General features: G+C 42.1%; 2 protein-coding genes across 4 annotated transcripts in view; both read right to left on the minus strand.

The window, feature by feature from the left end:
• RPS6KC1 (ribosomal protein S6 kinase C1) overlaps window positions 1–24,781 on the minus strand; it is a 118,904-nt gene that overhangs the window by 44,471 nt on the left and 49,652 nt on the right. For all 3 annotated transcript variants that reach the window (XM_081944165.1, XM_081944167.1, XM_081944166.1), the window contains 2 exons: window positions 15,027–15,148; window positions 13,139–13,231 (listed from right to left, as the gene is read on the minus strand). In XM_081944165.1, coding sequence (XP_081800291.1) covers window positions 13,139–13,231; window positions 15,027–15,148 — 215 coding nt within the window. The remainder of the gene's footprint in view (window positions 1–13,138; window positions 13,232–15,026; window positions 15,149–24,781) is intronic.
• NENF (neudesin neurotrophic factor) overlaps window positions 5,134–24,781 on the minus strand; it is a gene marked incomplete at its 5' end in the record, with an annotated part of 340,944 nt that continues 321,296 nt past the window's right edge. The window contains one exon of the mRNA XM_081944188.1: window positions 5,134–5,145. The remainder of the gene's footprint in view (window positions 5,146–24,781) is intronic.

The raw sequence follows: 24,781 nt of genomic DNA on the forward strand, positions 1-24,781 counted from the left end.
TCCTATTTTTCTACTTGCATTTTTACATGCTTTCGAACTGCTAGACTGGCAGAAGCTGGGACAAGTAACGGGAGCTCACTCCATTATGTGGCACTAGGGATTCGAACCGCTGAACTGCTGACCTTTCTGATCGACAAGTTCAGCATCTTAGCCACTGACCCACCGCATCCCTCCAGGAAGTACAGTACTCCTAAAAGTGGTTTCTGGTTTGATTACAATGTGTTGCCAGACCATTATTAAGGAAATCTGACTAGATCAGATGTGAAGCATACTGTGGAATAGGACCAAAGAGTGATAAAATCTAACCTAGGCTTGTATTTTCTGACTACCTGTAATATAAACTCATCTCAGGAAAAAAAATTACAATTAGCTCTGAACATTCTTAATTTGTTTATTTATTTATCAAATTTGTCAACCACCCATTTTGGTCTTGTGTGTTCACACTTAGCAGGATGATAAAGGCTTATCTGATCTTAAATCCAATATATGTATATTGTGCATACACACATGTGCGGAATTGCACACAAACATGTGTGGCTACGCATATGTAGAATTAGGAAATATTTCCGTAATAATGCTGCCTATTATGAATATGAATTTACGCATGCCGAAGGAAAAGAAGCATGTTTTAAACATGTGTTTATGTCATAAATTGAGAAATTTTCATGAAGACAGTAAATAAAGATAATTTTAAAATGGACTAGGAACTGATGGGATAAATCATAAGAAGACAATTGAGAAGAAGACAAGTCCCTCTTTAGTCACAAGACATGGAGTGGAAGACATGCCAAATTAAAATAGATAAAAATGGTTAAAAATGATGCATCAATTTTCATAGGGACTTTGTCTTTTCAACCAAGTTTATTTGCAGCTAGCTAACATTCACATTGAGGTAGTAAATACAAGAACATATGTGATTTTTTTTTAATGTGCCCTTTGACTGTCAATTTTTCCCAAACAGGTGTTGGTTAAATGATTATAAATTGGCCCCTGGATACACCTCTTCAACTGAGCCGTACAGGACTGGAGATAATATAATTAGAGTAAAAACATCAGGCTGGTGAATGCTTTCCATCTGTTTGGCAATAATATTTAGTTAACAATAGTCTTTAAAAAGAAGCACCTTCAACTTCCCTTCTTAAAGTTATTTATAGAGCCATTCTTAACACCCCAGCACTCTTGCTAACAAGAGCTTTAGACCCTTGGAAATTATTAGCCATACGGCTAATAGCATGAAGAAACGTCTGTACACAGCATCTGCAGCTCTCCAAATTTACACGAAGCAACCTCATTTTAGAGTCATTTCTTAATGAATGGGCTTACGACTCTGCATTAATATTATCATTGCATACACAAAAGATCATAAGGAGCCAAGCATTTAAACAAAACAAAAAAACCAACACTGGGCTAATCGGTAGTGAAGCCATCAGCATAAAGGACAGAATAATCACTTCTTTAACCCTCAAGAGGGCTAGATCATTTATAGGGTAGAATACACAATTTAATAACACTGCTCATGGCTTTGCTCACCTTTCTAAAGACAAAAATCTAATTTGAACTAATTTGATATGACCGTCTTCCCAATCAAAAGCACCCAACACAGACTTTCATTTCAGGATAAAACAACGGCTATAGCCAAGCCATCATGAAATAATTACCTTTGATAAGCGTATCATTATTGGGATGGTTACAATTAAAAGAAAGCTTCTTTTAATTCCACGTATTTGTTTATCTACATTTACCTACTATGCAGCTAAGCTTTAACTGAATATGTTGTCTAAGCAGGAGTCAGTCACAAACAGATCATAAGCTGTATCAGGGTACTTTTTCTTAGCTGCTTCAGAATCCCAGCGAATAACCTTGAGTGTAGTTCACACATCCTATTCTTGTCAAATGTGGAGTTATCATTTATGGTAGCTTTGCCAGCCTATGGTTTGATACAATTTCTCTGTGATGGTGGATGCCATAGATGCCTCTATAAAAAACAGGATGCCAATAGGATGCCCTTGTCAGAGACAGCAAATGAGAAAAAGTGAACTGAGTAGATTGCTCATCTTTTCCTTATTTCATTTTTTAATGACTGAATACACTGTTTAACAAAGAAGTGTGGAATGACCGTTGACTTACCTGAACGGTCGTTCTCATGGCGCTGCGGAGAGTACAAGGATGGGTTAACACAGCCTGTTTGCCCATGGACTGAGTAGATTTTTCCCCTCTGGCCACGCCTCCTTTGCCTCTTCTGGCTCAGTTTTAAAAACGAGGTCTTGTCCGACGAAGACGTCCTCAGCTCACACCTGTGTAAAGATACAATCTCGGAGCTAAACAATCACCCTGGGTGGGTCTTGTACTCTCCGCAGCGCCATGAGAACGACCGTTCAGGTAAGTCAACGGTCATTCTCCATAGCGCTGCTTGGAGAGTCCAAGGATGGGACATGCCCAAGCTATTGTGTCCCAGGGCGGGAAGAAGTGACATTGTCCGGAGCCTCAATAACCTTCTGTAATACTCTACGGCCAAAAGAGGCTTCGGCAGAGGCAAAGGAATCGATCTTGTAGTTTCTAATGAAAGCCGTGGGAGACGCCCACGTGGCCGCTCTGCAAATGTCCAGAATAGATGCTTGAGTCGCCCAGGCCGCGGTCGTGGCCGCACTTCTGGTGGAATGTGCCGTTACACGAGGTGGAACCGGCTTGCCCTGAAGGTCATATGTCATCTGAATGCAAGCTCGCAGCCACCGACCTATGGTTGAAGATGACACCTTGCGACCCAGCGAGCCTGGTTGAAAAGACACAAAGAAGGCCTCGGAGTGCCTGATGTCCTTAGTTCGTTTCAGGTAAATGCGGACTGCCCTTCGCACGTCCAATTTGTGCCACCTGCGCTCCTTGGAGTGTTGAGGGCTGGGACAGAAATTCGGGAGGATAACCTCCTGAGACCTGTGAAAATGAGAATTCATGAAGGCGGGGTCTAACCGTAGGATGACCCTGTCTGGGTGGATGATGCACAGCTCTTTCTTGGCCGAGAAGGCCGCAATCTCAGATACCCTTCTGGCTGAAGTAATGGCTATGAGGAAGGCAGTCTTAAGAGTCAGATGTCGAAGAGATACCTTCCTCAAAGGTTCGAAGGGAGCCGCTGTCAATGCCTGCAGGACAAAGGGTAGGTTCCAGGTCGGGTACCTGTGCACCACCTGGGGTCGGATGTTGTAGGCCCCCTTCAAGAAGCTCTTGACCTGAGGATGGTGACTCAGGGATTGAAGTTGGTGTCTGGCTAAGATGGTGGATAATGCAGCAACCTGGCGCCTGAGAGTGGCTGGTGCCAGTCCTTTGTCCAAGCCCTCTTGTAGGAAGTCCAATAACTGAGGGATGGACGCTTCCACACTGTCAATGTCCCGTTTGCTGCACCAGGAAGAAAAGGCAGCCCAAGTCACGTCATAAATGCGAGTAGTGGCCAGACGTCTGGAAGCTTGGATGGTTTTAATGACGTTGTCTGAGAGGCTCTGGTCCTTCAGGAGCTGCCCCTCAAGTGCCAGACGGCTAACTGCAACCATTGGGGCTCTGGATGGTTGATGGCCCCCTGACACAAGGATACCTGGTCTGGAGGAATTTTCCATGGTTGCTCCACAGACAGATCGACCAGGTCCGCGAACCAGGATCTCCTGGGCCAATGTGGAGCCACCAGAATGAGCTCCGCCCCCTCCTTCAGCAGCTTGTAGATCACCTGCGGGATCAGAGGGAGGGGCGGAAATGCGTATAGAAGCCCTGGAGGCCAGCTGGACCTCAGGGCATCCGTCCCCTCCGCTTGTGCTGACTTGTAGCGGGAGAAGAACCGCTGGAGTTGTGTGTTTGCCGCCGAGGCAAACAGGTCGACCTGTGGGAGACCAAACCTCCTTACCACCTGTGCGAACAGGTCCGGATGAAGTTGCCACTCCGAGTTGTCGATGGTCTGATGGCTCAACCAATCCGCACTTACGTTGCTGGTTCCGGAGATGTGATCCGCCCTCAGCGACGCTAAGTGGATCTCTGCCCATCGTCCTATGGCCTCCGCCTCTGACATGAGTCTTTTGGAGTGGGTCCCTCCCTTGTCGGTTCACGTGAGCCTTTGTGGCCACATTGTCGGTCAGTAGCAGAACGTGGTGCCCCTTCAGCTGTTCTGCAAATCTCCTCAGCGCAAGCCGGGCTGCCCTGAGTTCTAGCCAATTGATGCTCCGGGCTGCCTCCGCGCTGGACCACCTGCCTTGTGCCAGCTGACCTTGGCAATGCGCCCCCCAACCGTAGAGACTGGCGTCGGTCGTTACCACGATCCTGTCGGGTTCTCTGAATAGGCAGCCCTTCTCCACTGCTCGAGACTGCCACCAACTCAGAGACCGAGTCACTCTTGGTGGGATGCGAACTTTCCTGGTGGAGTTGCTGATCTTTGCTCTTTGCATTGGAAGCAAGAACCATTGCAGTTCCCTTGCATGAAGACGTGCCCAGGGAACTATGTTGAGGCAAGAAATCATGATCCCTAACAGTTGGGATAGCTGCACTACCTGCCAGGACCTGTTCCTGCGACACAACCGGATCCTGCTCCTGAGGTTGCGGATTCTTTCCGGAGACAGGGACACCTGGCAAGATACTGAGTCTATTATGGCGCCCAGGTGTTGTATGCGTGTGGCAGGAGTCAGGTTGCTTTTTTCCATGTTTACGGAAAAACTGTGGTCCTGTAAGGTGTGAACTGTGACGTTTACATCTCTCACCGCTTGCTGCTGAGTCCTTGAGTGGATGATGATGTCGTCCAGATAGCACTCCAGGCGGACTGGAAGCTTGTGCAGGTGGGCCGCCACAGCTGCAAGAAGCTTCGTGAACGTTCTGGGTGCAGAAGAAAGTCCGAACGGAAGCGCCCTGTATTGGAAGTGCTTTCCGTTGTAACACAAGCGCAGGAACTTCCTGTGTGCAGGATGGATGGGCACATGCAGGTACGCCTCCTTGAGATCGATGGAGGTGAGCAGATCCCCTTGTCGCATGCAGCTTAGGATCGACTGAAGAGACTGCATTTTGAAGCGCTTGTAGGCCAGATGTCTGTTCAGGCGCTTCAGATCTAAAATGGCCCTCCACCCCCCTGAATTCTTGGGGACCAGGAAGAGAATGGAATAGAACCCCCTCCCTTCCTGTTCTGGAGGAACTGCCTCTATTGCGTTGATCTGCAGAAGATGATCTATCTCTGCCTGCATGAGAGCCCTCTTTACAGGGTTCTTGGATAGTGGGCAGCGAACAAAGGTCCGTGGAGGAGAGGATAGAAACTCCAAGGTTAGACCCCTCCTGATGGTATTTAAGACCCACTTGTCCGAGGTTGTTTCCTCCCAACGGTCTGCATAGAATTGCAGGCGGCCCCCGATGGGAGGAGACCCCAGACGGTCACTTCCCACGTCTAAACTGACGGTTGTGGGATCCCCCACGAAAGGGCTTCCGAAAGGACCCCTGATTGGATTGTCTGCCCCTGGAAGAAAAGTTGTTTCGTTCCTGGGACCTGTCAGAGGACTGGTTAAACTGTCTTTGGGAGGAATATGAAGAGGAGGAGGTCTGGGCACCTTCCTGTGCCCGAAAGGCCTGTTTCCTGAACGAGCCCTGACCTTTCCTGTCATGCTTCCTGAAGGTGGAAGGAAGGACCTTCCTCTTATCCTTTGTCTCAATTAGGAATTTCTCTAGGGAATCCCCAAAGAGGTTCTCTCCCTTGAATGGAGCTGAAGCCAGCTTCCACTTAGCCTTCATGTCCGCCTGCCAGTGCCGAAGCCAAAGCAGGCGGCGAGAAGTGATGTTGGACGCTAGTGCCCTGGAGGCGAATTTCGCTGCATGCAGGGATGCATCAGAGGCATATTCCACAGCCGTAATGATCTTGTTAAGATCATGTCGCCAACGAGATGCTTCAGATGGGGGCTGAGATCTGAGTTGGCGCAGCCATAATAGGGATGCCCTCGTAAAGAACGAGGCAGAAGTGGAGGTTTTGATCGCCCAGGCAGCCGCCTGGTGCGTTTTGAGACAAGCCTTTTCTGCCCTCTTATCCTCTGCCTTTAACCCTTCTAATAACTCGGTCGGGAGATTAGAATTAGAGGTCAGAGAGACCATAGGGGCATCCACTTCTGGAGGCTTCAATACATCCTCCAGCCTAGGTTCTAAGGGATACAGTGATTTGTCTGCGCCACTGGGGTTGGCCAGGGTACCTGGCTGTGCCCATTGGCGCTGGATAACCTCCATGAACATGTCAGGGACTGGTATCAGTTCTGGGTCAGGGGTTGTTTCGCTGAACAGCCCTGCCATGAGGTCCTGGGAAGTAGAAGGGACTTCCTTGTCCTTAGGTTTGGCACCAAGCTCAGTAGAGGCTCTGGCCTTGTGTAAGATGGACTTGAATAAGGATGGCTTAAAGAGACCAGTGAAGGAGGGCTTGTCTGGAGGCATATCCTCATCCTCCGAGAGCAAAGTCCTCAGCAGTCTCCTCCTCCCACGTAGACACCTCTGTGGTGATAGAAGTGCCCGGGGAATCGAGTACTCTGGTCCTCTTTTCCCCCAGGGGGCGAGCAGGCCTAGAGGCCTTGCCACCCCTGCCTTCCTGTAGCCTCATGGCTTCTACCACACCCTGGGAAATAGCCTGCGTGATGAGATCCCTCATTTCTGCTGACATAGCTGGGCCCTTGTCCTCTACAGGCCTGGATTGGTCATAGGCCTGTCCCCTGGCCCCCCTAGGAGGATCTCTCTGATCCTCTGCATGAAAACAGCATTGAAAGGAGGGGATATCCTCCCTGACTGAAGAGCTAGGAGAACCTGGGTAGCCCAGAGAGGCTGCAGGGGATCCTGACATGGAATCCCTATCACAGAAGGATGGGGATCTATCCCCCATTTCCTCCCCCTGCTCTATCTCCCTCTGGATGGGTGGGGAAGGAACTGGCCCAGCCTCACTTGGTAAGGGTGCAGAGGGAACCTGGGGCCTAGCAGACTTGTCCTTTAGGGAGTCCTGCCCCTTGTCCCCTTGAATTTTGGGGGCCTTGCTCCCAGCTGAAGAGTGGGAAGCTTTCCCCCCAGCACCCTTGTTTCCCTTTCTCCCCTGGCCTGAGGGATCTGGCCTACTGCGCTTTGCAGATGGCCCTGCCAGCTCCTCCCTTCGCTCCAAACCTTCATCAGCCATCCTTGGTTGATCTTGAGTCGAAGAGGTCGCTGCTGAGGGAAGGGCAGTGGACGCTGGCCCGACGGCTCCAGAAGCGTCTGCAGATTCAGTTGGGAGGCTGGATCAGGCACCAGGACACTCCTTGCCGCTTCCCCTTAGTTGGCTGGGGAACTTCAGGCTTGCTGGAGACCCAGGCAAGCCCTCGCAATCCTCTGCGGCTGTCTGCTTGAGGCGGAGAGGCTCTGCTGCTTGCTGCTGCTTCCGGAAGGTAAAAAAGTCTCAAAAAAATGGCCGCCGGTTCTTCTGCGCGCCAAAAGCCTCACTTAAGGGCCAGGCGCTTCCCATTGGCTGCAGCCGAAAAGCGCGCCAAAGCAGCGCTTTTCAAAATGGCCGCCGCTCTCCCGATCGGCAAAAGACGCCGTTTGGAGAAGCAAGGGCTTTTTTAAAAGCCTCTCCTCCCAAACGACCAGGGAAACACGGGGATTGCCGTCCTTCCCTGCGCTCGCCAGCAGACGCCGGACAAGCGGCCTCGCTTGTTCCCCCAGCTGCGACTAAGCAGCTGTAGAACCGATCGCTGCCTCAGCCTTACCTTAGTAAATCCTCTTCTTGGTAAAAATAGAAAAAAGGGAAATAAAAAGTCAAAATAATAAACCTGGGGAAAAATCCTAATAACAACTAAATATCAACACATAAAATACTCTAAAATTACTATTGGAGAACCCAGCCTATTTGCTCAAAGCTGAGTGTTCCCCAAAACTCGTCCTATCGGGCGGACTGAGTTCTTAAAACTGAGCCAGAAGAGGCAAAGGAGGCGTGGCCAGAGGGGAAAAATCTACTCAGTCCATGGGCAAACAGGCTGTGTTAACCCATCCTTGGACTCTCCAAGCAGCGCTATGGAGAAAGATATTGTTACATGCAATATTAGGTGTATTCACATATCCTGGTACAGTGGAGAACTTGTAGAGGAGCCGCGGTGGTGCAGTGGTCAGAAGGCAGTACTGCAGGCTACTTCTGCTGATCACCGGCTGCCAGCAGTTTGGTAGATCGAATCTCACCAGACTCAAGGCTGACTCAGTCTTCCATCCTTCCGAGGTGGGTAAAATGAGGACCCAGATTGTTGAGGGCAATATGTTGACTCTGTAAACCGCTTAGAGAGAGCTGTAAAGCACTATGAAGCGGTATATAAGTCTAAGTGCTAGTGCTAGCCCTTCTCCCTCCCAAAAATAGTTGGCACTCTGAATTCCCATCCACCTAACCAGCACAATCAAAATAACTGTAGATTTACAACATCTGGATTACAGAGATTCTTTACCTATTGTAGTGCTACATATATCAAAATAATAAGGAGAGAGGAAGGTTCCCTACATCAGGGCAAACCATCTGTCCATCTGCTCTATTAATGCCTACTCCTACTATCAGCAACTCTCCACGATGTTGGGCAAAAATCTTGTGCATCCTAAAATAACTGATTCTTTTAAATGAAGATGCTACAACTTAGTTAAGATTTTTAAAATGCAAAGCAGATAACCCATAATTCATTTCTGATCCCTTTCTGCAGTTAGCCCCCACTGCAACACATATCTCTGAAGAAACCTCCATAACTACTACTTGTCCTTATTCTGAAGCAGAATACAATTTACTGGAAGGGCTAGAAAGGAAAGCCCAACCCAATGCCATGTTCTTGCAGTGCTTTATTGCTATTATTATGTTACTGGGAAGCATTCAACCAGACTGACTTGCAAATCAGCAAGAGCTAACTTTTGCTCAACCTGCTTAAAGTCAGTCAATGTTTTCCTGAGTTAACCAAGGGGATAAAACTTCAGATTGCCAATTTCCTTAATAAATAAATAATCAGGCAGTGCTCCTTAGGAACCAGACTTGGCCCAAGTGGCTCCAGTTTTGCCTAGCTTATTTTAAATAATATTATAGCCAAAGTAGTATCTGTCTACAATTTTTCAAAATAATGATGGCAAACGCCCTAGAAATGCATTAAAGACAAATATGCATATCATGTTTTTTTAAACAACAACTAGAAAAACCACATCATCCCCTTCAAAGGAGTCTTTGTGCTTTGACAGTACTTTCAGTCTCCAAGAGCAGTATTAAAGGTACAAAAATGTATGTAAATTAGGACAAATTGCTATATAGGGAACAGAATATATGATAGCACTGAGTAAGTTTAGAAGAAGGAAGGACTCCAAAAGATTAAGAATTCTTTAGTTTCTGGATTTCAAAAGTTAAACATACTGTGATTTTAGTTCTATTGTGCAAAGATATATGCTGATAGAAAGCACAAATACATAGTAGTTTACGCCACAGTTATTCCCACTGAATTTAATGGGCTTGTTGTCAGCTAAGTATTACACAGATTGCAACCTTGTTTCCCTACAAAGGGCTTATGTGGGGAGAGGTGAAGTCAACATTACTTTTATCCCACTTCACAAAATTACACATAAAATTCTGAGTGTTTTGATTGGGATCCAGCAGTTCAGTCTGCCATAAAGGGGGGGGGAAGGGGGGGGGGTTATAAATAAATGCACTGGAAAAAGAAAAAGAAAAAACTAGGAGCAAAATGCTGGTAGATAATCACTCTTTAGCCTAAAGAAAATAGTTGATTTTAGATGCCTTTAAACACATAGACATTAGCAACTGTTTCAGTATGCTAATTTTTTAATTAAAAGATACTTCTGCAGCAAGAGCTCTTTCATATGCACTGCTGACTCTTCATCAAAAGCAAAGTTTCCAACTTAACACCCGCGTAGCTGGTGGCAGCCTGAAGGGTTACCATCTGCTGCCACCCCAAGTCATGGTGGCCACCTTCAGAACATATGCATCAAAGTGCCAAGATTAGAGGCCGAAGGAATACAGAAGTTGGCAGAAGGGAGCTGTGGGCCCAGAGGCAGGCAACAGGCAAGCCACCAGAAGCAAAGAATATGGCGAGCCATTAGTCACCTTATTCAACTCCTTGCCAAGGTCACAAGGACATAACTGGATGAATTAAGAGTCTAGACTAAAACCTTCCATCTCCACAGGTTGTTAAAGTAAATTGAGCTGGCTTACCAATTGGGAAAACTGCTTTACCACCACACCACGCTACCCATGTTGTTTCCTTGGGGCTTTTTTTTCCAGAAGATAACTTTTTCTGATTCCCCTTTCAAATTATGGAAAGGTTCTTTTTAGTTTTAAATAATCAGTTTTGCATTTGACCAGGAAGAACGGGGTCCTGGATAGGAAAGAAAAGTTGCCGCTTAAACAAGAGACCGGGGGGGACGGCCCCCTTCGGGGGGAGGGGGGATGCCACAACATTAGTGGCTTTTCTTTCTTTCCACAAGATTTGAGGAACTTGAAAAGTTTTGGACTTGCATGGAAAAAACGGCAAACTGAAGATTTGTCCCAATGATTACGGCAGAATGAAGAGCCAACAAATACTCTCTCTGTAAAGCCTCTTCAGAGAAGGAGAGAATCTGAGCTCATCCACAAGTGCTCCGTATACTTAATTGTTGTGAGGAGACTGCAATACAGTGGTGTCTGGTAAGTTTAGCATTCTGGGAGATGAGAGAATAAAATTCTTGCTCAAACCACAGTTGGTGCCTTCAAAAGGACACTGAGTTTGCATGCTTCCTTTTCTAATCGCTTTGGAAGGTGCTTGCTAATCGCTTTTCAGCTATTGCATTGACAAGCTTTTGGGTGAGTTTCCTCCCATTCTTAGTGAAAGGAATTTTAAATACAAGTTTAAGCACTTGTTGCTAAGTCATGGAACCTGATTAAGATTTTTAAAAATAAACACAATTCCATTTTTATGTTTTAATTTAAAGGATGTCTCAATTGTTTATAATGGCTTCAGTTCTTTTAATTGTTTAAACAGTCTAGATTCTGCAGTTCTAAAACACCTGTAACAAAGGTGCATTATCTAGTGCAACTTCCAATCCAGACCAGCATTTCTCAACCTTGGCAGCTTGAAGATGTGTGGCCTTCAACTCCCAGAATTCCATAGTCAGTCTTCAAATTGCTAAACTTCACACATCTTCACGCTGCCAAGGTTGAGAAAGACTGATCCAAAGATTTCTACCAAATTGTAATATGAATGTAGCAGTAGAAAGGAGAAATTGTTATGTTTGTAACAAGTGATCATACTCAACATATTTCATGTACAATATTTAAATCAAACCTCATTTTTCTCCTGCTTCCACCAACCCTGGCAGCGCCAGTTTTGGGCTACAGCCTTTGCATGCTATTCAGTGGTCAAGTACAGCCCAAGGCCCCCCAAAAGCTTGTGTACTCCTGGCCTATAGACAATGATTGATTAATATGATAATTAATCACAAGGATAACAGTGCAGAGATGTAATATAAAACAATGGTAGAAGTATGTATCCATTTATTCTGAGGGACATCTTATTCCCCCAGACACTTGGCTAGATATAAATTGTTGCCATACAAATCATTCTTTTCATGGACATTATGGCCACTGTCATAAATCTAAAGCCAGTTTTAACATAAAAGGCAGTCTTACTTTCTTAGATGCACATACATACCCAAATTGGAATCCCCTTCCTATTTGCTACACATAGATTATAATATAATAAGTTTGCTAGGGTTTAGACTAAACTGGTTCACCTTCAGCAACCAATTGGCCATTCCTGATTTGATTAGCCCATTTGCTACAAAGATTACCTTGAGTCAGCCAAAATCCCACAGCCTTTTTTTTTGTTATTAACAAGAAAAAAACACAAATATACTGTAAAGTGGTTGGTTCTATCCTAGTCACTCTAATCCATTCAGCTCCCTTCTAGCAAATGTGTACCAAGTTCAGCTTCCACTAGAATTTAGTCTCTGATACTAGTTCACATACCATCAGGCATTGTATAATATTTTAAAGAAGACTAAGAATGTTTAGTATTCCACTGAAATATATTTTTCTACAACTATCTTGAAAAGGCATTTTAACTCTCTCAAGGAACTCATGGAAGATCATAGCAACACATAAGCATTGTATATTTATTCCTTGGCTTTCTATACATTATATTTCTATAGTTTCTTCCATAATTGTCCTAGGAATTTTGCAAATCTATTTCAAAAATTCAAACAAGCCTAAGATCTGATTGTCTTATCAATAACTAACCAAAGTTATGAATGAATTGGCACTGGAGCAAAGGATTTTCAACATTCAGCTCACAAAGTTGGCTAAGCTATACCAAATATTTCCCCTCAGTATCTTTCTTTATAACCTATTATTAACCCAGTTTCGTTTGATAATACAAAATATAGCATCACTATATATTTTTAGGCTTTTATATCCTGCCTTCATTATTTTTATAAATAAGATGGTGACTGTGGTGGTTGTTTCATGGGTTGAAAGAAAATGACTGGCCCAAAGTCGCTCAGCTGGCTTAATTGGCTTTCATGCCAAAAGCAAGTCTAGAACTCACAGTCTCCTGGTTTCTAGCCCTGCGCCTTAACCACTAGACCCAACTCATAGCAGCTTTATTTTAGGTATTTCAGTTACCCAAATCTCATTCATTATTTGTATCACCTGGAGATTTGAGGAAAGAAGAACCAGCAGACCTATAAAAAAATGAATAAAAATGTAGTAAACCATACTGAAGAAATTCTTTGTTGGTATTTGTCCTTAGTTTTTCAGTTATGGCTGCCAGCTTTTCAGTGGCTTTCGAATTTTCCAACTTGCCTTCTTTCAAAGTTGTTTGTCCCCTGGTACCATCTTGGCAACTTTCTGAAAGTGTGCAGAGCAATTTTTTTTAAAAAAAATCAAGGCCCTTCTCACAGAATGGAACCAAACATAATTCTTTTACTCAAATATATTTTGCATGACCTTACATGAATTGCTTAGATAAAAGCTTTTCTTTTCCTTCTACTTTTGTTATTTTAAAGTGCAGATGCATTTGAGTCATTTTCCTCCTTTGTTTCATATCCTTAAGAACTGCAGCTTCAAAGACAGAATGTCAGCATGCAGTCGATTTATGACTGAACTCTTGAAGAGACACTGAAGAATTACCTTGTCAATCACCCCAAGGACTCGAAAGGCCTTCAGTTCCTCGGCAGGGCTCCTTAGGTTCCAAGAGGGCCTTGAACTTAGTGATCCTGGAGGCTAATGGAAGATATCAAAGATTACAACATCAATCAGGGTGATACTTAAAGGAAGGTTGCCTGCTGAACCAAATGCCAGGCTGAAGGAAACTAAATTTATCATAAATCAGAGGGAAGGCAGATGAAAGAAGTTTTCTGTTTGTCCTTAATGCAAAGGGGGGGGGGAATAAGTTGATAGTAAATAATTTGCAAGAGATGAAAATGGATATAGGGCAAAAAGGAATATTAATATTTTTAAAATATTCACAATTCATACAGTTCTTTGTGCACGCAGGAAAACTCAGGTACAATGCTGGAGAAGTTATTCATACACGTTATTACTCAAATTCTAAAGGATTCTAAATGATTGTTATTTCTACCTCTTTTGTTTTTTTAAAAAAAAACTCCATGTAAAAAAAAATCACAGTATCAGAAACTTTCAGTATTCAGAGATGGCCATCAAGACATTCTTTATCACATCCCTACAGGATACTGTCTCTTCTTCAATGTTCCCAATCTGCTTTCTCCAAATCTGATCTCGTTAACCGTTCACTTTATCTCAAATTATGTGTTTCTGCATTGTTTGCATTCTGAACGCAGTGGGGGGGTTTTTTTGTTTTGTTTTGACAAACTGACTTCCTGGAAAACTCAATCTGATCAGGACCAGAGCATTGTTCTGACCCTTTCTCTCCTTCTCTTCCCAGGAGGAGAGGAGTTTAATAAGTCCCTACTGGTATCAGTGAATCAGAGCGCAGAGAAGAGCCACAGAGATGATTAGGAGACTAGAGGCTAAAACATGCAAAGAATAGTTGCTGGAACTCAGTACTTTAATGAAAAGAAGGACTAGGGGGTGACATGATAGCAGCATTCCAATATCTCAGGGGCTGCCACATAGAAGAGAGAGTCAACCTAATCTGCAAAGCTCCTGAAGGCAAGACAAGAAGCAATGGATGGAAACTAATAAAGGAGAGAAGCAACCTAGAACTAAGGAGAACTTTCCAGACCGAACAATTAATCAGTGGAATGACTTGCCTCCAAAAGTTGTGGATATTCCAACACTGGAAGTTTTTAAAAAAAGAGATTGGACAACAATTTGTCTGAAATGGTATAGGGTTTACTGCCTAAGCAGAGGCTAGAAGACTAGAAGACCTCCAAGGTCCCTTCCAATTCGGTTATTCTGTTAATCTTTTGCTTAGCAATGTTAATTTCAGGAACACAGAACACATTCCAGATTGCAGCAAGAGAAGAATTAACACTTCATACTTACCACACCAGGATCCCAATCTGAGACAATCCCCTCTTCCTAATTATTTCTCTAATACACACATAATCTGTACTCAAGATAACAGATTGCCTGATCCTCACAATTAAGATCTAAGGATTACATCCCTCTTCTGTAAATTCAGGGTTACAGAAATCTCTCTAGCAATTTACTTGTTCTTATCTCACTAACAAGGACAAAAAAAAATTTTAAAAGTGTTTTCCTTAGCTATGTATAATGATGCTAATGCTGATTTTGAGAGTGGTATTCTTTCTTAACTAATAATGGATAAATATGTAACATTTCTGAAGAATCAACTAGGACCAGAAGACTGTGGGATATTTTCCTTCACTGTGTTTTTAGCCCTTTATTCCATATATGCATGCATTCATTTATTTAGCATAAATCATATTTATTTATTTATTTATCACATTTATATTTTTGATACTGTTAACCATAAAGAAATTCAATCAGTTGTGAAGGAGACACAACATATGTCCACATGTGTACACCAACACAAGAAAATTAAATTATTTTAGAAATAAAAAGAACCTACACCATATATTGAGCCATCTTCTGATGAGGGTCTACAATAAAGGCTGGAAATTTTTTCTGCTCTCATCAGATATTCTGAAGTCTTCCTCTTCACTGCTTCACGACGAGTTGGACTTGATTCTCCTGTGTACCATAAAGGAATATATTTATAAGCCTGAAACCTCTGCAACAATTTCTTTTTCACTTATGATCTGAGAAAAGTGGTCACAATAGAAGTTTTAATGCCTTGTTGCTCCTATCACCAAATGGCTACCCAAAAAGTGGTTACTGTAGTAAGATATTAAATCACTAGAAAAACATCCGTGACGTCTGAACACAAAAAATACAAAATAGTGCTACTGAATCCATTTTTTTCCTGTAATAGCGTCCTATTTCACAGAAAGTTTATGGAAACACTTTTACCCTCCACTCTAATCGTGCAAGATCTACTTAGCCCAGCCTTCACTTTTTTCCATATAACTGTTCTACAGATTCCCTAATATGATCCACTATAATGTGTAGCCCTTCCAATCCTAGATCCTGTTTAAGTGTTTCCTCTTCCCACCTTATTTTTATTTGTTTATATATCAAAATTTAGAAACCGCCCATCTCACTCAGATCTGTAAGGTTGCTCACATCTCACAGAGTTGCGAATTTGATATATGTCTCTAAATGTTATAGAAAAAAATATATAAAAATCTGATACAGATGGTCCTCGACTTACAACAGTTCATTTAGTGACGGTTCATAGTTACAACAGCACTGAAAAAAGTGACTTTTGTCCGTTTTTTACACTTACGACTGTTGCAGCATCCCCAGGATCACATGATCAAAATTCAGACGCTTGTGAACTGACTCATATTTATAACTAATGTAGTGTCCCGGGGTCATGTGATCACCTTTTGCGATCTTCTGACAAGCGAAGTCAATGGGAAAACCAGATTCACTAAACAACCATGATACTAATTTAACAACTGCAGTGATGCACTTCACAGGTGTGTCAAGAAAGGTTGTAAAATGGAGCAAAATTCACTTAACAAATATCTCATTTAGCAACAAAAAAATTTGGGCTCAATTGTGGTCGTAAGTCGAGGACCAACTGTATTTCAATAAAAGGTGACCATTAAAACAAGGATAGAATAATCCAAGTTAAAAGGGCGGGGGGGGCTCTCAAAGCGTTAACCGATCCCAACATTGCGTGTTCCACTGAGATCCCCATGCAAATCAACAGAGCCCAGTCTTCAGACTCTCCCAAAAGGAGAGTAGGGTCTTGCCTGGAGCTATTGCAATTTATTTTCCTCTCCACTCCAATGTTAGTACATATACATCCCCATGAGATAAATGAGAAATTTCCCAGTGTTTCTGTAAAATCTTGCCTGTAATATATATAATATCAATCAATCTTTAAACTCACTCTTATACAAGAACAGATTTTCACAAAACTTAGCTGCCTAGCCTGAAGATTTAATGATGTTCTATTGGATGGCTTAAACCTTCAGATTTCTACGACACTTTTTTTATCTTAAAACTCCTACAGTCACTCATATACCCAGAAAGAAACAAAAAGACAAAATCTAGGGATTGGTTATATAATGTTTAGTAGATTATGATAGCACCAAATTCACTTAGTGAATTTCTGTCCTTTTTGTTCCTCTTTTCTACTTTTCTCAGATACTCACTCACTGGCCTTAGAATTGTTTTAATTTTCAAGATATGCCAAATTTTAGATTTTTATTTTACTATCTATTTACATGTGTTGAATGTTATACGTAATTAACCACTTAAAATCTCGCAATGTAAATATTTTTAATGTGCTATTTTTAGTTATTTCTTGTTTCTCCTTAGATGAAAGAACTATAATACCAATTCTTTATAACAATTAATTTTTGGCCCTATAACAATAATAACATCCCTGCTTTAAAAAAAACACCTTGTATTGCTAAAAACATTAAAAGCTGAAGTCACAATTAATGATTTTCAAATATTCAAATTCACATTTGCCTTCATGTGTCCTGAGATTTTCGACAGAATATGAAGTCACGTTACTTCTGAATAATCCTTGAGATTTTTATGTTTTGAGAATTTTTTTAAAAAAAATTAAAAATGCATCAGTAATATGTGTGAGGTATATTAAAGCTTTTAATTAGTCTTTATAGCGCAATCAAGCAAGGTCATATTTCTTCAAACGAAATATTCATTTCCTATTTAGGTATATTCCTTGATACCAGCAGATATTTGTGTTTCATTTGATGAGGATCAGAGGGTTTTTACCTGAATCAGACTTTTATAAATAAAGCAATGTTGGTTTATTTAAAAAAAAAAAAAAGATCGTCCTCTGAAGAAAGATATAAAAAGTGTGATAATGCTGATGACAGAGACCTTCAAATGAAAATCCTTCGAGATTCCTCCATTTCTCTCTCTCTCTCCCTCTCTCTCTCTCTCTCTCTCCCCATTTGCTCTACTGCAGCTGTGCCTCGCACAAATTCACATGAATGAAAATATTTAGGCGAGAAACCACCCCCTTAGCTTGTTTTCCATATGACTTTCCTGTAATTATTTTGTAATCTGTTCGCACAACAATATATAAAAACATCTGCAAAAACAGGTAATTAATGTGTCAAGCTAAACTAATGCATTTTTATGGTGGCCATGCTTCGTCAACTGTAATTATAACTCTTTTTAAGCAAATGATGATGTGTTTGTTGCAATGTGAAAGTGGTTATTTTAGATGCTCTGTTCGCCATTCCTGCAAACAGAATATTAAAAAAAGAAAAGATGAAAAATAACTATACTGCTACTAAGCAACACATATAGGCTTCTAGCCATTTTTAGTTATTTGCTGCTTCCATTGCAAATCATCCTGTATGTTTTGTTTTTTTTAAGGGGGAGAATTTTCTTTTATTTGCATCAGCAGCTGAGTGGGTTTATATTTGCTGCAACTATGCTAGCATAACACTTGGGTTCTCCCAGCATGGAAAGGATAAATATAGGCTCCTAGCCTGGCACCTGAGCCAGCTTCAAGTGTGAAAAGGCCCCACAATCTTCTCAGTGAGTATTGGTGAATATGTGCAATGTTGATGACAAAAGTATTCTGAACATCTGGGGCTAATTGCCATTTCTAAAAATATAAGAAGGGCCTTGTAGATTACACCAAAGTCATGTCTAGTCCAGAATGGACCCAACCAGGGGTATCTGAGCAACGTACAACGAGATACAGAGAAGTTATGGATTTTTTCCCAGCAGCTGGTTTTCCAGGCTTTCTGCTTAGGATTCTAAAATCATAAGTCATTAAGGCCAGTAGCCACTGTTAATTGTCAACACCTAAAGCGTTTCCATGACTACTATCAACTTGAGAAGGGGGATGGGGGGAAATGCCATGCATACTTTTGGCCAGAGTAAAAGTCTCATATTTCTGTACTGGGATGTGAATGTGCATATCCAGAACCCTGCCATAACGTCCTATTGGAGAATGTGATTGATGACCTCAGCCAGAGGGGAGGGGAGACAGGGGTAAAGTTCAGATGCCATTAAGTGGGATTTAGTTTCGGCTACACAGAAGTCCGTGCCAAGATGTTAGCCCTAATAAATGAATGGTGTTTTTTTGAACCTTGTCTTGGGGCTCGTAAATTAATATAGGGCAACTCTTGGAACCTTCACATTAATCTGATCCTCCACGAATCTGTCCAATTCTCCTTTAAAACTGTCTAAATGAGTAACCATCATCACGCCTGAAGTTAGCAAATACCAGTTTAACTGTGTCATGAAAGACCAAAAAATTGAATTCATATCAATTTTGAACCTCACTCCGTCTTCTTTTACTTCGTGAATATACTTCTCATGTGCCTCAGAAGGGATTAATGAAGTTTGCTTTCTTTCAAATTATCTCTAGTTTAGCTTGTTGTCCAAACTGTAAACTATTTTTGATTGTAATTATGGTTAATCAAAACAAAACAAAGTCATAAACTCTTAAATGAAGTTGGCTTCTTTCCATTTATCCAAGTTAAGAGTTATATTGTTCCTCCAAGGTCAGACAGCACAGCAAACTGCAATTAATCTGAAATGTAAAATAAAGGTTGTGGATTTGTTTGGCTGATTACTGTGTTGAAGAAGGTGGAGAGACCATGCAAGGATAAAGTTTGTCTAGATTTGTTCTGGTGACTTTTACTAGGGATTAAACATTATTATCATTAAATAAATTGTAACAAAATAATATCATTAATAAAAAAAATATCATCTGCACCATCCACCAATAAAAAAGAAGGGGAGAATTAAATTAAGACAGCATCATGTCTTAAATTCCCATTGTTTGTTTATAAAGATACGTTGCTTTTTAATCAAACTGAACTCAGCATACAATAAGCATGACTGAAAATTAATAGCAATGTGTAAAATGAGTTTGACTGGTTAACTATTTAGAGCAACTAAATTAAAATATAGAATAAAAAATTAAGTCACCAAATCCCAAATTAATGGTGCTATGTAACTGAATTTATGGAGAACGCAAACTTTCTGCACCTGAAGTCATGCTTATTAAAATCAGGCCCAAAGTGCTATCGGCAGCGAAGGCAAGAATGCACTGGGCTCACTGGGTGAGGGATTAAAATGTGCAGCCCATCTGATGAAAGGGTACATTTATGGAGCAAACAAGGAATTAATTCACCTATTTGCATTTTATTTTAGCAAAACATAGGAAAAAACTGTACCACCAAACACGGGCATTTTTGCTCCTAAAATTCAAATTGAGAATACTTTGAAGGTTGCAAGATGGGGTTAAGTGGGGTTCTTGCAGGTGCAGATCGCCTACCCTGATATAGTCTGATACTCATACAACTCAGAAAAATAATAATCTAACACATGGACATGCTCACCGTGTATGAAGCTCAACAAGTTTAGAGTAGTTCCACTTTTAGAGAAGCTAATGAATATCCATTATGATGATATTTTATCTGGCAATATAGCTTTAAGTTGTCAGACAGTATATGTCAACAATGCATTCTTGTCACATTCATATACTTGGTCCATTATATATTATTTATGGAGTAACTTAAAAAATTTAAGAGATGTGTAAACCTAAATATGAAATGCTCACTTATTTAGAATTGTTAATATATATTTTACAACCACTGTCAATTTAATGCTTTGCACCTTCATTCTACCAATGGAACTAAAAGATATTAATTTTTAAAATTATTATACAGCCAGCAAAAAAGTGACAAGACAATTGAAATCTAAATGAGATTTTTTGTGTGTATGTGTGTATGTGTCAAACGACTTTCCTGAGTAGGCTTCAAAGCCAATGGAAAATCGGAAAAACTGTTTGTTTTATCAGCGAAAGTCTCTGCTTGTTAATTTCACAGCAGAAGCTTCGGGGCTCAACAATGGCAAGTGGGACCAGGAATCCTCAGTGCAGGAGTTCATTAATTCAGGAGGGACCAAGGTTAATTTGATCATCGATAAGTGTCAATGACATAATAAAGTGTTGGGGGTGGTTGTTTCTCTAAACAGATGACACAAAACATTTAATTTATTTTTGTTTGTTTTTTACCTTACCGTTAATCCCACTCCAATATAAAAGACTTTGGGCCATGGAACAAGATTGTAATATAAGTCATGATAATATGATTTATCTATAATAACATCATAATATAACATTATAAACTACAAAACAGAAACAAATATTAGACAAACACCCACAATTCCTCACAAATGGCCAAATATCACTGAAATAAATGTCTTTGTGCTTTTTGAAGTGTCAAGAGAATAACAGCAAACTATATATATATTTGATTGTACGTCGCCCCGAGTCCCTTCGCGGAGAGGGCGCGACTGATAAATTGAATCAAATAAAATAAATAAATAAATAAATATCCCCGTTAGATAGAGGCCACTACTGAAGAGGCCTTTCTTTTGGTCCACAGCCTTGCTATGGGGGTGGGGCTTCGAGCAGGCCTTTTCTGTTTAGTAGGACTGGAAGGGCAGAATCATTTTTAGCAAATTAGTCCTTGATGCAATCTGGCACCATGCCATAGACCAGTGATGGCGAACCTTTTGAGCACCGAGTGCCCAAACCAGAACACATGCGCATGGGCACGCATGAGCGTGCGCTGGAGTGTTGGAAACCCGAAGACCAGCTGACTGGAACACACATGCCTGTTTTTTGGCTCATTTTTTGGCCATTTCAGGGCTGTTTTTCAGGCCATTTTCAGGCCCCTTATTGGGCCAAAAAGAGCCCAGAAAACACCCAGAAAAATGCCCTGAAAGTGGCCCCCAAAATGCCCAAAAAACAGGGCGTTCTCAAGCCATTTTCTGGCACTCTGGGACCCGCGAAGACCAGATGGCTGGTGCACATGAATGCCGAAAAACAGAAGAGCAACTGAAGATGGCCCGTGGGTCCACAGTGAGGGCTCTGCGTGCCACCTCTGGCACTTGTGCCATAGGTTCGCCATCACAGCCATATACCATGGCGACAGCATATTAAAAAGCAGAGACATGATCTTGCCAACAAAGGACTATATAGTTTTTCCAGTAGTAATATATGGCTCTGAGAGTTGGGCCATAAGGAAGTCTGAGGGCTGAAGAATTGATATTTTTGAATTGTGGTGCTGGAGAAGACTCTTGAGAGTCTCTTGGACTGCAAGAAGATCAAGAGAGTCAATCCTAAAGAAAATCAATCATGACTGTTTTTTAGAAGGACAGATACAGAAGCTGAAGCTCAAATATTGGCCACCTATTGAGAAGAGAGGACTCCTTGAAAAATACTCTGATATTGAGAAAGATTGAAGGAGAAGGGGATGGCAGAGGATGAGATGGTTATATAGTGTCATCAACGCAATGAACATGAATTTGGGCAAAGTCCAGGAGAAAAGTGGCGGGCAAGGGAGACTGGCGTGCTATGGTCCAAGGAGTTGTGAAGAGTGAGACACAAATTAGCCACTGAACAACAACCATGCTACATATAGCTTTATAGAAGATAATCAGCATGTTGAACTGGGCTCAGAGGTCAAGTAGAAATCAATGGTAACTTTGGCTTCTTTGACATTCTCCTGTAGACACTGTTTCAAGAGTCTTAAAGCCTGCCCACTTTTTGAGTTATCCTGAATCCAGACTTGATGGCTTCTGTCACTCTAATTCAGGATTTCCCCTTCCTTGGGGGAGGTGCAGATAGAGACCCAGAAAGAACCTCTGAGTTACACTGTTATACAGAATACGGAACAACAGAGTTGGAAGGAGCCTTGTAGGTCTCCTAGTCCAACCCTCTGCCCAATCAGGAGACTCTATATCGTTCCAGACAAATCGTTGTCCAATCTCTTCTTTAAAATCTTCAGGGTTGGAGCACCCACAACTTCAGAGGGCAAGCCATTCTGATGAATTGTTCTAGCTGTCAGGAGATTTATCCTTAGTTGTAAGTTGGATCTTTCCTTGATAAGCTTCCATCTGTCACTTTTTATCCTGCTCTCAGGTGCTTTTGAGTTTGAGTTTGAGTTTATTAAATTTATATACCGCCCTCTCTCCCCGCAGGGACTCGGGGCGGTGTACAAACAGTACATATATAAAAACAACAAGGCAGAACATGAAAACACTAGACAAACAACGTAAACATACAGTCTGTATAGTACCCAAACTAATTTATAGTTAAAAACAATCTAAAACCAAATTAAAACCCCAAAATTTACAATTTAAAACCCCCAAATTTACCCCCAAATTTACAATTTAAAAAGCCATCCAGGAAGGTCAGTAATAGGTTGTACTTGTGATTACAATTGGGCCAGGCCGGCTAGTCGGAACAGGTGGGTCTTGAGTTTCTTACGGAAGGAGCGGAGATCGACAGTAGTTCTAATATCAGGGGGGAGTTCGTTCCAGAGGGTTGGGCCCATCACAGAGAAGGCCCTACTCCTGGGCACCGCCCGCCCGCATTGCCTAGCGGAAGGTACCCGGAGGAGTCCCTCCCTGTGTGAGCGGATTGGTCGTAGGGATGTATGGGGTAGAATGCGATCCCGCAGATAACTAGGTCCTGAGCCATGAAGCGCTTTAAAGATGACAATCAACACCTTGAAACGCACTCGAAAAGCCACAGGCAGCCAGTGCAGCTCGCGCAGAAGTGGTGTTACATGGGAGTACCTAGTACTCCCCATAATTGTCCGCGCGACTGCATTCTGAACCAACTGGAGCCTTCGGGTGCATCTCAAGGGGAGTCCCATGTAGAGAGCATTGCAGTAATCAAGACGGGAAGTCACCAGGGCCTGAGTGACTGTGCGAAGGGCGTCCCGCTCTAGTATTATTTTGAGAATAAGTCAACCCTCTGTGCTTTGTGACAGTCTCTCAAGATATTGAAAGACTGCTATCATGTCGCCCTTGGCCCTTCTATTTGGTAGACTGGACATACCTAGTTCCTGAAATCCACCTTTCCCAAAACTTCTTTGTGTTGTTTTCATTGTTCATTTTGGTGTTGGGTTTATAGGGGAAGTGGGAAGTGTTTACTTACAAGAGGAGTAATGGCAAAAAAGTTAAGAGCCAGTGGTGAGATTCAGCCAGTTCGCACCCCTTCGGGAGAACCGGTTGTTAACTTTCTAAGCGGTTTGGTGAACTGGTTGTTGGAAGAAATCATTAGGGCAGAGAACCGGTTGTTAAATTATTTGAATCCCACCAGTTAAGTACCGCTGTCCTAATTAGTGCTTGGCAGCTTAGTTGGGAAGGATTTAGGTGAACAGGGATATCTCTCCCTCTCCCTCTTCCTCTCCCTCCCTCCCTCCCTCCGTGAAAAAGCAAAAGTTCACTGTGACCGGTAATGTTTTGCTGCTACTTGAAATTCATTGGGTCCTCATGTATTCCCCAAGAACCTAATGAGCTTCCATATTGGGTTGAAAGTAATTTCAGTGTTAGCCTAATTGGTGAATGGCCATAAGACATATCAGGAAATGTATGTCACAGAGACTTATTCCTTTCATTTAGCATCTTTCAAGATTCAAGTAAAATTAGCTTTCTGAAACAATAAGGCATTCTTATTTGGATTGTTATTTAATAAACACAGTTAAACTGGCACAAGTAACTTTGTAAAGGCTGCCTGCAGTTCTTGTTGAGTTTCAGTCCATGGGATTTTAATCAATTGGGGGGGGGGGGGAGAAAGCCCTCCTCAGAAATAGCTTCTCTATTTTGTTAAGGACATAAAAATGTGCCAAACTTCTTCTTCTTCCAGCGTTAAGTTCTGGAGTAAACAGGAGGAGGTTATTTTCAAAGCCATGTTCCAAGGTGGCTCAGCCAGACCCCCATCACAGTGGCAGAGAACAAGTGAGAAGAGTGAAAAAGATCCCCGTCCCCTTTGCGTTCTGTTCTAGAAGAAGCGCTTTCAGTCTAGCACAGAAAAAATGGCCAAGAAACAGAGTAGCAGAAGAGGAACTTGTTAGACAACAAAGAGGAACCCAGTAGACGCCTGATCCTGGGAAACCAGCTTGAACAGGGAATGCACGTTCAATACAGGGACTGCAGGAAAAATATTTGCATTACACATTTCCTGGAAGATACTGTAGTGCCTGGTTTATTTATTTATGTTTGTATCTACAAAGCCTCCTGCTTTTCTACAACCACTTTAAATAACTATCATTTCAATCTAGGTACAACTTGATGCAAAGCACTTCTACATAAGAAATAAAAGGAAACCTACTGCAAGAAAATCACGTGTGAGCTTCACAAGCCATAACTGTAATCTGTAGAGACTGGGTATACTTGTTGTGGCCCGCCAGCAGCCAGCAGAACTAGCAGCAGATTCAGACAGTGAGGGCG

Source organism: Natrix helvetica, assembly GCF_964273705.1.
Source record: "Natrix helvetica genome assembly, chromosome: 2".
Lineage (NCBI taxonomy): Eukaryota > Metazoa > Chordata > Lepidosauria > Squamata > Natricidae > Natrix > Natrix helvetica.